Source organism: Bombina bombina, chromosome 1, assembly GCF_027579735.1.
Source record: "Bombina bombina isolate aBomBom1 chromosome 1, aBomBom1.pri, whole genome shotgun sequence".
Classification (NCBI taxonomy): Eukaryota; Metazoa; Chordata; class Amphibia; order Anura; family Bombinatoridae; genus Bombina; species Bombina bombina.
The window spans coordinates 352,663,370-352,679,197 of NC_069499.1; the positions used below are offsets into that span (position 1 = coordinate 352,663,370).

A 15,828-nucleotide genomic window follows, 5' to 3' on the forward strand; every position below is an offset into this window, starting at 1 on the left:
GGCAGAAGAGTTCCTCCATCCGAATGAAGTCTTTATCCAAGCGGGGCAGAAGAGGTCTTCCATCCGATTGAAGTGTTCATCCAAGCGGCATCTTCTATCTTCATCCATCCGGAGCGGAGCGGCAGCATCCTGAAGACCTCCGACGCGAAACATCCATCCTGGCCGACGACTTCCCGACGAATGAAGGTTCCTTTAAATGATGTCATCCAAGATGGCGTCCCTCAAATTAAGATTGGCTGATAGGATTCTATCAGCCAATCGGAATTAAGGTAGGAAAATTCTGATTGGCTGATTCAATCAGCCAATCAGATTGACGTTCAATCCGATTGGCTGTTTGGATCAGCCAATCGGATTGACCTCGCATTCTATTGGCTGTTCCGATCAATACGATTGAACTTCAATCTGATTAGCTGATTGAATCAGCCAATCAGATTTTTCCTACCTTAAATCCTATCAGCCAATCGGAATTCGAGGGACGCCATCTTGGATGACGTCATTTAAAGGAAACGTCATTCTCCGGGAAGTCGTCGGCCAGGATGGATGTTCCGCGTCGGAGGTCTTCAGGATGCTGCCGCTCCGCTCCAGATGGATGAAGATAGAAGATGCCGCTTGGATGAACACTTCAATCAGATGGAAGACCTCTTCTGCCCCGCTTGGATGAAGACTTCAATCGGATGGAGGACCTCTTCTGCCCCGCTTGGATGAAGAATTCGGCTCAGCTGAGTGAAGACGACTCAAGGTAGGGAGATCTTCAGGGGGTTAGTGTTAGGTTTTTTTAAGGGGGTTTGGGTGGGTTTTAGAGTAGGGGTATGTGGTGGTGGGTTGTAATGTTTGGGGGGTATTGTATTTTTTTTACAGGTAAAAGAGCTGATTACTTTGGGGTAATGCCCCCCGCAAAAAGCCCTTTTAAGGGCTGGTAAAAGAGCTGATTACTTTGTAATTTAGGATAGGGTAGGGCATTTTATTGTATAGGAAAAAGAGAAGATGCAGGCACTACTGTGGATAGCTTAAAAACAATGAGTCTTTATTTGAAAAGCCATTAAAAAATTGAACAGCTACAACCGCTGTAAAGATCATGAGAAAAGGTACAAAAATCGACACATACCCCAATATATATCATCTTGTATTTAGAATTGGATTATTACTTTCTAGGGTCTATATGCATTGTGCATTTAATATATATGTCATCACCAGTTTAGCATATCTTTAAGTCCATGTTTTACATTAATTTATAACCTTAAAATCCATAACAGGACTATTACTTAACATTGTTCATTAGACATTGTGTATTCAATATTTATGCCATCATTAGTTTAGTATATCTCTAAGTCTATGTTTTACATTTACCTATAATCTGAAAATCTATAACAGGACAATTACTTAATACTGTTCTCGATCTTGCATAACAGTAATTTTGCCCAATTGCAACAGATAAGGTTACAAGGTATATGTAACTATGGTTCAGCTCCTATAAACTTTGTATTATACATGAATAGAACAATATTTTTCTAATGCCACTTATGACATTTTACATAGATCGCCAACAGTCTCTGTTTCATGTCTCTCCTACTAAAACATTAACTGATATTGAGTGTAACACTGTTTAAAATAACAATAATCTGAGTATTTCGTTCTTTGTTTTTAATCTTTCCAACAGAGACTAGGCGTGACTTGTCTTTGAGGGGTTAACTGAAGTTTATGTCCCAATCAATAGTAATGGACATCAGCTGAATTTTCAGACACAAGTTTTCCCTTTAAAAGGCGAGTCTAGCCTCCTCTCTGCATGTCTATGAATAAGAGTACAGTCCGTACTCGAAACTAGTCAGACAATTTTCTATGTCTATTTTTCTCCCCTGCCTTGCCTTTGTCGATTTTTGTACCTTTTCTCATGATCTTTACAGCGGTTGTAGCTGTTCAATTTTTTAATGGCTTTTCAAATAAAGACTCATTGTTTTTAAGCTATCCACAGTAGTGCCTGCATCTTCTCTTTTTCCTATACCTACATAGTGGCTGGGTTTCGCCACTGCTACGGCACTCCGTTGGCTCTCTATGGAAGGACTATACTGAAACCGGCGTCACTTCCGGTTGTCTTGCTGAGCCCGCAGACGCTGCCAGGAACGCCGCACCAAAGTGTCTCTCATCTCATAGGGCATTTTATTATTTTGGGGGGCTTTTTTATTTTATTAGGGGGCTTAGATTAGGTGTAATTAGTTTAAACTTCTTGTAATTTTTTATTATTTTCTGTAATTTAGTGTTTGTTTTTTTTGTAATATAGTTTAGTTTATTTAATTGTATTTAATTTTAGCTAATTGTAGTTAATTTATTTAATTAATTTATTGATAGTGTAGTGTTAGGTGTATTTGTAACTTAGGTTAGGATTTATTTTACAGGTAATTTTGTAATTATTTTAACTAGGTAGCTATTAAATAGTTATTAACTATTTAATAGCTATTGTACCTAGTTAAAATAAATACAAAGTTGCCTGTAAAATAAATATAAATCCTAAAATAGCTACAATGTAATTATAATTTATATTGTAGCTATATTAGGATTTATTTTACAGGTAAGTATTTAGTTTTAAATAGGAATAATTTATTTAATGATAGTAAATTTAGTTCGTTTTATTTAAATTATATTTAACTTAGGGGGGTGTTAGGGTTAGGGTTAGACTTAGGTTTAGGGGTTAATAACTTTATTATAGTAGCGGCGACGTTGGGGTGGGAGATTAGGGGTTAATAATTGTAGGTAGGTGGCGGCGATGTTAGGGAGCGCAGATTAGGGGTTAATACAATTTATTATAGTGTTTGCGAGGTGGGAGTGCGGCGGTTTAGGGGTTAATAAATTTATTATAGTGGCAGCGATGTCCAGTTAGCAGATTAGGGGTTAATAAATGTAGGTAGGTGGCGGCGACTTTGGGGGGGCAGATTAGGGGGTAATAAATATAATATAGGTGTCGCCGATGTTAGGGACAGCAGATTAGGGGTTCATAGCTATAATGTAGGTTGCGGCGGTGTCCGGAGCGGCAGATTAGGGGTTAAAAATTTTTATTATAGTGTTTGCGATGTGGGGGGCCTCGGTTTAGGGGTTATTAGGTAGTTTATGGGTGTTAGTGTACTTTATAGCACTGTAGTTAAGAGCTTTATGTTCTGGCGTTAGCCCATAAAACTCTTAACTACTGACTTTTTTTTGCGGTTGGAGTCTTGTCGGTAGAGGCTCTACCGCTCACTTCTTCCAAGACTCGTACTACCAGCGTTAGGCAAATCCCATAGAAAAGATAGAATACGCAATTGACGTAAGGGGATTTGCGGTAGCCTCGAGTCGCGGAAAGAAAGTGAGCGGTAGACCCTTTCCTGCCTGACTCTAAATACCAGCGGGCGTTAAAAAGCAGCGTTAGGACCCCTTAACACTGCTTTTTAACCCTAACGCAGAACTCTAAATCTAGCCGTAAGTATTTTACACAGAGAGAGATAAGAAACGGAAGCATTTGAGTGATAAGAGAAAAAGATGTGATCTAACTGCAAGCCAAGCCTATTTTGATAGGCTGTGGTTTCAAAGATCAAATCCAACTATTTATTTTGCAAAAAAAAAAAAGAATAAATGAGCAATTTCTCATGGGGAACACATTCAGGGAAAAACTGTATATTCTCTGCAATAACTTAAAATATTTTGAATGACTGGCACAGTTTGGTAAAAACAAAATAATAATAATAATCTAGGCCTAGATTCAATAAGGTCTTAAAAGGGAGATGATATGAACCTTTCAACCTTTTGCAATTTGTTTAAAAAGTACTGACCTTTCATGAATTTTTTATATGTGCTGATTTGTAGGTTAATAATGAATTTAAAATATGTATCTTAAAAGATTCATAGATGGAGAAGTGAGTTTTCCTGATCACATGACCAGCTGCTACATGTTTAATGATGCTGGTGAGGCAAATGAATTTCTTGTTAAAAACACACTGAATAATTCATTTGGCAGTGACGAGACCTCAAAGTGAACAAGTTCAGAGTGAATTTTAAATAAGAATTTTAAGTCTAACCTCACTGGTCACACTGTGGATTAGTGAATATAGGCCGATGTATTTGTTTTATTGTCTAGCAATTTACTGACCTGTAATTTTTAAAAATGAGTGCCTGCTTTAATCAATCACGTTATCCTATGTAGTATACTCACCAAAATGTGCTAATATCTTTTACAATTCAGTGTTTGTTCTCTAAAAACACCACAGAGAAGGATATAACTTTATTGAGCTTTAAAAGTGTAAGAATGATCTGCTATTTATTCTTTTACACTAATTATAGTGCACTAATTAAGCTCTCATTTCCTGACAGATATCATTGTTTTCCTTCTAGCGGAAATTCCAGAATTTTATTTTTTTAACAACACGTAATTTTTACGTATGGTCTCTTGCATCAGGATTAATTTATCTCATTCCTTACTTGCACAGTTAGATTAGTGGTTGCACTTTATATTAAACCTTCTTTCTAAACTCATGTTTCTTCAAACATTTTGGCCTATTGGTCTAACATGGTGTCTTATCTTTCAGAGGAACAAAAATGCAACAGTTGCTCATACCACACACTTTGGAGATACCTTCCGCTTTGTTCTGCTAATCTTCATAGCCTTGGCGTGTATCGCAGGGATTGTCATTGCCTCTGCTGTCATCTTCTGCCTCCGCCAACATGCCAAGCAGAGGGAGAAAGAGCGTCTTGCAGCACTTGGTCCCGAAGGGGCTGGTGACACCACATTTGAGTACCAGGTATGGTTCTGTGTGCCTTTGAAACAATAGGGGTTGGGGAAATAAAATACCTATGTATTATGTATAAATTCATTAATGTTAAAGACCATTAGTCTGTCTCTTGGTACCTTAAAAATTAAACTATATGTGGGTAGGGAAAGCAGGCATATTTGTTTCTTATAGCATTTAGAAGGATGGTGTGTAAAATCTTAGCATGTATTATAACCATGTTTTGCACCAATACATACGGTTAATGCCATATAATGAGATGGGTTGTAGGCTTCCCTGAACAAAACATTTATTTACAGAGTGTTTAAAAAAAGGCAGGTTAGGGAAAGTCTGACAGCATGAGGAAGTGAATTTCAGAGGGTTGGCACCAAACGAGAGAAGTCCTGCAGTCTAGCATGGGAAGAGGTGATAATAGACGTTGCATGGATCTTAAGGGGCGGATGAAGTATATTTGTTGATTAGTGAGGACAGGTAGTCAGGAGCGACATTGGTAAGGACTTTGTAGGTCAGGTTGAGAATTGTGGCGGGAAAGGTGGATTAGACTGGCAGAGGCATTTAGGATGGATTAAAGGATAGAGAGGCAGGAGAGAGGAAGGCCAGTGAGTAGGATATAGAAGTGGTCAAGTCTGGAAATTTCAAGAAAGTGGATTAGTTGTTTAGTGGTGTCAACACACAGAAACTGACACATTTTGGAAATATTGGGTAGGTGATTGCGGCAGGAGGAAGAGAGTGATTGGATGTGGGAGGTGAAGGACAGATCTGAGTCAAGTATAAATTTGAGGTAGCGGACTTGGGGTGATGGGGAGATAGTGATGCCATCAACAGTGATGAAAAAGTCAGAAATCAGTATAGAGACGTAATTAGAAGGAACTTAGTCTTGGACATGTTAATCTTTAGATGGTGAGAGGCCACCAATGAAGAAATGTCAGATAAGCAGTCACTGCTTTTTTTCTGTGACAGATCCTTAGCTATGACTACAGCCTAACAGCCGAAAAGCGTCAGCAGATCTCACAGCCACAGCCTACTTCTGTGTGAAGATTTGTGATTTTTAACTCCAATAATGGATTACCGTTTTAAAACTACTACCGGAGGCTTCATTATTTAATTCATTGCTTGTTGTCTAACTGACGTGAGAAAGGACAGAGGGAGAGAGAGCAGGAGTGGAGAGGTAGATCTGAGTCATCAGCATAGAGGTGATATTTGAAGCCCTAGCTGTTGATGAGTTTACCCAGTGAAGAAGTATAAATGGAGAAGAGGGCACATAACAGAGCATTGAGATACTCCAACTGACAGAGGCATTCACCAGCAAATGACACAGAAAAGTACCTATTAGATAGATAAGATTGGATCCAAGAGAGAGCAGTGTCACAGAGACATAGGGGCCTATCTATCAAGCTCCGTACAGAGCTTGAGGGTCCGTGTTTCTGGCCAGCCTGCAGGCTCGCCAGAAACACCAGTTATGAAGCAGCGGTCTAAAGACCGCTGCTCCATAACCCTGTCCGCCTGCTCTGATGAGGTGGACAGGAATCGCCGGAATTCAACCCAATTAAGTACGATCGGGTTGATTGACACCCCCCTGCTGGCGGCCGATTGGCCGCGAGTCTGCAGGGAGCGGCGTTGCACCAGCAGCTAACAAGAGCTGCTGGTACAATGCTGAATACGGAGAGCGTATTGCTCTCCGCATTCAGCGATGTCTGTCGGACCTGATCCGCACTGTCGGATCAGGTCCGACAGACATTTCATAAATAGGCCTCATAGGGTCCAATGATCTAAACTTCGCCAGATCAGATGTGGTTTTTCTCCCCGACCCTTGCAGGGGCTGCCGTGGTGGAATTATCGCAAAAAATGGTCAGTCCCCTCCTATATAAAGTAATGGAGCTCGCTAAAAAGAGACACTTCATTCCTTAGAGCGAATTGAGCAGAGAGCGCACTTTAAAATGTAAATCCTGCAGATAATATAAATCACCTTACGCTGCTTTCTGCAAGTAGCATCTTACAATCACCTATATTTTCGTATGCATGTGTTTTTTTTTTAGTAAAGATTATAAGTGTTTAGAGTGGTTTAAGAAAAACTTGCCACCTTTTAGTTTGCAAGAAAAAACTGTAAAATCAGTAGTGTAAAAATTATAAAACAGAATTACACTAGGATTAGAGAGACAATTTAATCTACGCCCATGGAACGTCCGTGTTCAGCCTATTTTACGAAAAAACAACAATTACGCTTTGTATTTTGTATTTATATGTATGAATTTCTGTGTGTTTTTGTGCATCCAGTGCACTTAAATTATGATTTACGCTGTGCATATTTAATACAATTTATTTTTGTGTAATTAACATACACCTAGATTACGAGTTATGCACGCTATAGGGAATTTAACAAACGCAACAAAAGTTGCGTTATTTTACCCTCTATAGTGCTCCCATTACAAGTTTTGAAACAGCCGGCTTGTGCGTGCGATATGGTTGCGTTGAGCTCCATACCGCACACAATTCAAGGGCTGTTTTGACGTGCTAGTGCACGCTTTCCCCATAGACATCAATGGGGAGAAGGTGTCAGAAAAAAAAACTAACACTTGAAGCGTGGAATGAAAAGCACGGGAACGCAGCCCCATTGATATCTATGGGGAAAAAAAAGTTACCCTAACATAAACCCTAAGTCTAAACACCTCTAATCTGCCGCCCGACATTGCCGACACCTACATAATGTTATTAACCCCTAATCTGCTGCTCCCGATATCGCCGCCACCTAAATAAATCTATTAACCCGTAATCTGCCGCTCCCGATATTGCCCCACTATACTATTAACCCCTATTCCCCTGCACCCCAACATCGCCCACACTATAATAAATCTATTAACCCCTATTCCGCCGCTCCCCAACATTGCCAACACTAAATAAAGTTATTAACCCCTAAACCTCTGGCCTCCCACATCACTACCACTAAATAAACCTATTAACCCCTAAACCACCAGCCCCCCACATTGCAACAACCTAAATTATACTATTAACCCCTAAACCTAACGTAACCCTAAACCTAACCCTAACACCCCTAACTTTAACATAATTAAAATAGAGCTAAATTAAAATTACAATTATTAACTAAATAATACCTATTTAAAACTAAATACAAACTTACCTGTGAAATAAAACCTAAGCTAGCTACAATATAACTAATAGTTATATTGTAGCTAGCTTATGCTTTATTTTTATTTCACAGGTAAGTTTGTATTTATTTTAACTAGGTAGACTAGTTAGTAAATCCCCAAAATAAAAAACCTAATCTAGAATAAACTACCAATAGCCCTTAAAAGGGCCTTTTGTAGGGCATTGCATTTTTGTAGGGTATTTATTTTATGAAAAGCCCAAACCCTAAACTAAAAAAAAAAAAAACACCCAAAAAACTTAAAAAATCCTAACACTAACCCCTGAAGATCCACTTACAGTTGCTGAAGTCCCGCTTGAAGAATCTTCATCCCGGCGGCTCCATCTTCATCCAGGCGGCAGGCGGTTCCATCTTCATCCAGACGGCATCTGCGCCGCCGGGATGAAGATAGAAGACGCCGCCTAGATGAAGATGGAGCCGCCTTCCACCTGAATGAAGATAGAGCAGCCTGGATGAACATGGAGCCGCCTGCCGCCTGGATGAAGATGGAGCCGCCGGGATGAAGATCCTTCAAGCGGGACAACTGTAAGTGGATCTTCAGGGGTTAGTGTTAGGATTTTTAAAGGTTTTTTGGGTGTTTTTTTTTAGTTTAGGTTTTGGGCTTTTCGTAAACAAGCTAAATTCCCTTTTCAGGGCAATGCAAAAGAGCTAAATGCCCTTTTAAGGGCAATGCCCATACAAATGCCCTTTTCAGGGCAATGGGTAGCTTAGGTTTTTGTTAGAGTTAGGTTTTTTTATTTTGGGGGGGTTGGTTGGGTGGTGGGTTTTACTGTTGGGGAGTCTTTGTATTTTTTTTTACAGGTAAAAGAGCTGTTTAACTTAGGGCAATGCCCTACAAAAGGCCCCTTTAAGGGCTATTGGTAGTTTATTGTAGGCTAGGTTTGTTTTGTTTTTTGGGTGGGCTTTTTTATTTTTATAGGGCTATTAGACTAGGTGTAATTCTTTTTTATTTTTGATAATTTCCTTTGTTAATTTTGTAATTTAGTGTTTGTTAATTTTTGTAATTTAGTATTTTTTATTTTTTGTAATTAGATAGTTTGTAATTTTTATAGTAGTGTTAGGATTTTTTTAATGTGTAATATAGTTTATTTAATTGGTAGTTAGTTTAATTTTAGTTTAATAGTTATATTAGTTTAATTGTTAGTTTAAACTTAGTTTTTTTAATTTTACAGGTAAGTTTTAATTTAATTTAAGATATGGAAATTGTAATTTTAATATAAAGTTAGGGGGGCATTAGGGTTAGGGGTTAATAGTTTAAATTAGTTTATTGCGATGTGGGGGCTTTTGGTTTAGGGGTTAATAATTTAATTTAGTATATTTTGTTGTGGGGGGCTTGCGGTTTAGGGGTTAATAGGTTTATTATAGTGGCGGCGGTGTAGGGCTTAATAACTTTAGTATAGTGGGGGTGATGTGGGCGGACGGCAGATTAGGGGTTAATAATATTTAAATAGTGTTGGTGATGCGGGAGGGCGACGGTTTAGGGGTTAATAACTTAAGTATAGTGGCGGCAATGTCGGGGAGTGGCGGAATAGGGGTTAATAATTTTTATTAGTGCCGGTGATGTCGGGAGCGGCAGATTTCGGGTTAATAACTTTAATATAGTGTTTGCGATGCGGGAGGGCCTCGGTTTAGGGGTTAATAGGTAGTTTATGGGTGTTTAGTGCACTTTGTAACTCTTCAGTTATGAGTTTTATGTAACTACTGCTTTTAGATTGCGAAACAGATCTTGTTGTTATAGGGTGTAACGCAAGCTTTTTATCCTCACCGCAAAACTCGTAATGGCTGCGCTATGGAAGTCCCATGAAAAAACTTCATTTTTACAAGTGCGGGACTGACGTTGCGTTACAGGCTAAAAGGCTTGCGGTACAGCTATACTGACAAGACTTGTAATGGCTGCGGTGCTGTTTTAAAGCTGAAATAACCATTTTTTCAGCGTTAAAACACGAACACAAAACTTGTAATCTTGGTGACACAAATGTAACTTTTTGATCAAATATGATTTTTGAAGATCTTTGTTACAATTTTTGATGCACCTTAACAATACAATTTTTTTCCTGCGTATATTTGTCTGAATGGTTCAATTATTAGTTTTATAAGAAAATTAAAAAACATATTTTATTGTGCACTTTTGTAAAGTATATGCCCCTTTTTACCGTGAAAACTCCCTTTTCCACCAGGGAAATAGAAATACTGGCGAGCAATTTTAATAATTTTGCGAACCCAGAGACCTTTAGAGCATCGTGCCCCAAGAGAGTTGTAGGAGGAGGGGGTGATCAACTGTGTCAAAGGCAGCCAAAAGATCAAGTAAGCTAAATATAGAGTAGTAGCCATTACTTTAAGCAGAAAGAAGAACATTAGTAACCATATTGAGGGCAGTTTCAGTTGAGTGTTGGGGACGGAAGCCAGATTGCAGGGGGTCAAACAAAGAGTTGGAGGACAGGAAGTGGGTTAGGTGGTCTTAAACTATTTTTCCAGGAGTTTTGATGTTAGTGGAAGCAGTGATATTGGGTGGTAGTTTGCAAGAGAATTAGTGTCAAGGAAGGGTTTTTTGAGTATAAGAGTGACCTTTACATGTTTAAAAAAAGAAGGGAATAGGTTGAAGATGTGGGTAAGGGCAGGAGTGAGGGTGGGAGACAGAGAAGGTATTAGATTTGAAGGGATGGGGTCAAGTGGGCAGGTAGTGAAGCATGAGGAAGACAGTAAGGAGCAAACGTCATTCTTTGTGGCTGGGAGGAAGATGCAGAGAGTGACAGAGGGGGTGATTGGGGGTGGAGATGGAAGATTGCAGGCTTGTGTCTGGATGTTCCGTCGGATAGTATGTGTTTTGTTTAAAAAGTAGTCTACCACGTCTTGAGCACTAAAGACAGACGAAGGAGGTGGTGCAGGTGGGTAGAAGAGAGAGATGAAAGTAGAGAGGAGTTGTTTGCCATGACTGAGTTTACTAGACTGATGCATCAGTTGGTGCTATTTCCGCGTGCTTCTTCTAGCATTTAGAGAATTTACCACTTATTGTGCTTTCTACTTCTCCTCTAATGCAGGATCTTTGCAGACAGCACATGGCAGGGAAGTCATTATTTAGCCGCACTGATGCCCCTGGTGCAGCTGAGAACTCCCGGGTTAGCAGCGTTTCTTCACAATTTAGTGATATCCCCCAACCCAGCCCAAGCTCTCACAGCAGTACCCCATCATGGTGCGAGGAGCCAGTCCAGTCTAATATGGATATTTCAACTGGCCACATGATCCTGGTGAGTGCTTTGTGTAAGTGATTCTGTTTGTGTGTTAAATGTATTTGGTAATTTAAAGGAATATGAAACTGAACATTTAACTTTTCAGTTTCATATTCCTTTCTAGCACCAATAGCTTAACTGAGAAAGCCAGTCAATACATAGATCAGAGATTGAGAGAGTACCTTTACACATTACCATCCTAAGTGAAGAACACAATGGAAGTCCTCCAGAGACTAGACAATCTAATAATTCTAATGTCTAATGATTCCATCCTGGTAACAGCGGATGTTGAGTCACTCTATACAAGTATTAAACACAAATTAGGGGAACAGGCTATTCCTTTTTTTGTCATCCAATCAGAGTGATAATCAATTTCAGAACCATTTTATAATACAATTATTACATTTCATTCTATATCATAACTATTTTACATTCAAATATTCTTTGTATCTGCAAATTCAAGGCTCAGCCATGGGCACAGCATGTGCCCCAACATATGCTAATTTATTCCTAGACTGGTGGGAAAGCAAGACGAACATGACATCTATACACAATACATCCCTTTGTGGATTCGCTATATAGATGATGTTATGTTTATCTGGGAAGGCCCCTTGGATACTCTCAAAGAATTAATGAACACTCTCAACACCAATAATCTTAATCTAAGGCTAACATATGAACACAGTTACCATAAAGTAAACTTCTTAGATTTGGAAATTAACAAGAATGAGGAAAGACAGATCAGCACTAAGATGTATAGAAAAGCAACAGCTACTAACACCTTGTTGTATCACACCAGTGCCCATGCCCCCAGCACCCTTAAAGCCATCCCTAAAGGGGAATTTATAAGGTTGAGATGAAATTGTTCAAATACCTCAGAGTACAGACAAGAAGCAATCAAACTATCCAATAGGCTAAATGAAATAGGATACAGCAGCCGTTCTGTCAAACGTGCACATACACAGGCATTAAAAACAGAACGCCTAATGTTATTACAGCCTCGCCAAAGACAAATAGACAATCTCACGAGATTAATTACCACATTCAATCCTCAAATGAAACAAGTCATCAGTGTAATTAATAATAACTGGCATATCCTACAAAATGATCCCCTCCTGGCTAGGTGACCAGGTATCAATTGGCTACAAAAGGACAAAAAACTTGAAAGACATGTAAGTCACAAACCTAGAAAGGTAAGCCAATCCCCTGGTATGTTTCCATGTGGTACATGCCCAAAGGTTATAAAACTCAAACATATTTAAAATAAATACAGTAAAAAAACATGTTAACATCACATTTTTCTTGCACCTCAATTGGAGTTATATTTGTACTACAATGTCCATATGACAACACAAGTAAGAACAAGGATATTAGAACACAATAGAGACATCTGCAATGCCAAAAAAGATATGGAGAAAGGCAAAATCATATCTAGTGTCATGAGACACTTTTACAACAAACATAACAGTAATGAATCAATGATGACATTTGCAGTATAACAACAAGCCACCCTTGGAATAAGAGGGGGAATGCAAATGGATTCATTTACTTAACAGTATAAAGCCATATGGAAGGAATGACAGTAACAATTACATTGTACACTTGTAATCAGTGGCTTATCATGCCAAAAAATAATATTCTTTTTATACTAAACACCAACATTAACATATCTATTGATATAGTTTCACTCATAAGTGTGATATATTCACATAGGGATTCATTTTTAACACGTTTGATTTTACTTCCCCTTTAAATGTATTTCTTTTTATTAATATCACCAAGTTACTGTCACCACCACCAATAAAAAGAGTTGATTCTATTATTAGCAGGTACACCAGTCTCTAATGATTTTCACTTCACTTCTACTATAATGGCTAAGACAGCCAGTTTAAATATACTACAATTCACAATACAGCTCATCTACATTATGGGGCCGAATTATCAAGCTCCGAATGCACTGAAGGCTCACCGGAAACAGAAGTCATGAAGCAGCGGTCTAAAGAGCGCTGCTTCATAACTTGTCCGCCTGCTCTGAGGCGGCAGACAGAAATCAACCCGATCGAATACGATTGGGTTGATTGACAGCCACTGCTAGCAGGGGTGGCATTGCACAAGCAGTTCTCGTGAACTGCTTGTGCAATGATAAATGCCGACAGCGTATGTGCAGCGGACATGATACGCTACATCATATCATGTCTGTTTGCACTTTGATAAATAAGCCCCTAAATCTCTCTTCACACGATAGTTTTTATCTCAGCCAATCAGTGCTCACTCCTAGGTCACTTCCTGTGCATGAGCTCAATGTTATCTATATGAAACACATGAACTAATGCCCTCTAGTGGTCAAAATGCTTTCAGATTAGAGGCAGTCTTCAAGGTCTAAGAAATTAGCATATAAACCTCCTAGGTTTTGCTTTCAACTAAGAATACCAAAAGAACAAAGCAAAATTGGTGATAAAAGTAAATTGGGAAGTTGTTTAAAATTACATGCCCTATTTAAATCATGAAAGTTTTTTTTGGACTTGACTGTCCCTTTAAATATTTAAAGTTCACCAGAGCACCTTAAAGTGAATGTAAATTTGGATGAACCAGTGCCCAGTTTTTAATAATCATATTAAAACAAGTGCACTTTCATTCATCAAACTTTACATTTCACTGGTTTTGTTAAAATACTCCAGCACTTCCCCCGCCCATCGCAGGCTTCTTCCTAACTAAGAATTGACGATCCCGGCCTTCCTCCAATCACTGCGTTGCTTTAGGCAATGATTCCCCTGGGGGGGAAGCCATGATTGGAGAATGCCGGAATCGTCATTGCTGACGTATGAAGAGACTTACGACGGGCAGGAGAAGCGCTGGAGCGGCTTTCAAGAAGAAAAGGTAAGTATTTTAACAAAACCAGCGAAATGTAAAGTTTGATGCATGAAAGTGCCCCTATTTTTAATAGGATTTTTAAAAACTGGGCACTCATTCCGCAAACTTTACATTCACTTTAACTTCTAACAGCATTTACTTGAATAACACACATAAACATAATGTCACAGTATCTATCACCCCAAATTAATTTTAACCTTAGCAAATTTTGCTAGAGTATCACTAAGTACTAATCAGCTCAATCGCTAACTATTTGTATTATCATTTCAATTTTCATGCACCTTTTATGTCCCATGCACACTGTAAATTCCAATAGAATACTTTATACTTTATCATGGCAAGCACAAATAAGTAATAGCACTTCAATGAATCATCTACATTTGTTAATATTGTTTTTCGTATAAGGAGCACATTATTATTGTGTATCCACAAACCCTCTTCGTTATACAGATAATCATACAAGTATTAAATACATTTATAACTGACAATAGGCGTGTCACATACGATACAGGGATTGGCCCATCTCATCCAGCCTTCTACTAATCAAACAGCCCAATACCAACATGTAAACACAGTGGGCATGTCATTCATCTTATATGCTCAATATCAGACGATCGATCGTAAGAGCTCACTTGACAAAATCAGAATCAAGTTAAAGTCTTTAAGACTATTTGGACATTCAATGCATAACCTAATGGAAACATTAACAAGCATTATTTCTCTTAGTATCTAACACTCAGGAAATACGGCGTTTATCATATTGGTGACTGACATGTCCAATCAGAATGTCTCTCAGCGCACAACCTGCTTCCTTATGGCTCCTGGATAATAGGGTATCTAGCTCACCCTAATCAAAGATACAAATACAACAATAGTCCAAAAGCGCCTAAAAGAAGGCAAAGGAAGATTCTAACAAATTCAGTGAAATAAAATAAAAATCTATTAACAATAGGCGGGAGATGGTTTAAAAATTATCAAACATTTATTAACAAATCATAATTACTAACATGGATCCATGTGTACTATACAAACATACAAGTACAAATTCAGGAAATCAATTAAAAAATAGTGTAAATGTTTACAATAATTTCTTAGGAAGTCTCTCCAAATGGAGAGATCAGCAAGTATAAAAATTGACAATTGAAGTTCTGAAACCTGGAGTTATGCAATATTGCTACTAGCAGATGTGTGCAATAATTGTGTCCAATAATTGTATCCAATGGATGTGTCCAATAGATATGTTCTAGTAGTAAGAATTCCAGTAAGACAAATCCATAAAAAAATCAGGTAGTGAAGCTAATAGAATCCAAACAGAAAATTCAAACAAAAAATTATGTGAATCCTGTGATAATGGTGGAAAAAATATAAAAATAGAAACAAAAAATAGTGTTGAAAAAATAGTGTTGTAAAAATAAGAGTAAAAATGTAAAAAATATAAAAATGTAAAATATATATATATATATATAAAAAATATATAAATATACAAAAATATAAAGATATGATTAAAACGTGAAAAAATGTGGAAAAAAACGATGTGTTAAAAATCTGGTGTCAAAAAATAAAAATAAAAATTAAAAAGCTGTAATCCGAGTAAATATTAAGTGTTAGTGAGTGATCCTCCTTTTAAGTGTTTCCTTATGAGTGAATGTTTTGTTTATATCCGTGTAAGTGATGAAAAGTTTTTCTTCTGGTATTCTTTCAATAATGTCCTAGTGTTAACTTAATTTTTAAAAAGCCTTCAGCCAAAGCTGAGCGAACGATTGCAGTCATTTAAAGACACAGTACTTGTTTGGTGTCTAAAATGTATTTAGCATCCTCC

At 38.0% G+C, this 15,828-nt stretch overlaps 1 protein-coding gene across 1 annotated transcript in view; it reads left to right on the top strand.

Moving 5' to 3' along the window:
• PTPRN (protein tyrosine phosphatase receptor type N) overlaps positions 1-15,828 on the top strand; it is a 339,294-nt gene that overhangs the window by 262,945 nt on the left and 60,521 nt on the right. Inside the window, exons 13-14 of the mRNA XM_053698177.1 lie at positions 4,548-4,760; positions 10,950-11,156. Of these exons, the coding sequence (XP_053554152.1) occupies positions 4,548-4,760; positions 10,950-11,156 (420 nt within the window). The remainder of the gene's footprint in view (positions 1-4,547; positions 4,761-10,949; positions 11,157-15,828) is intronic.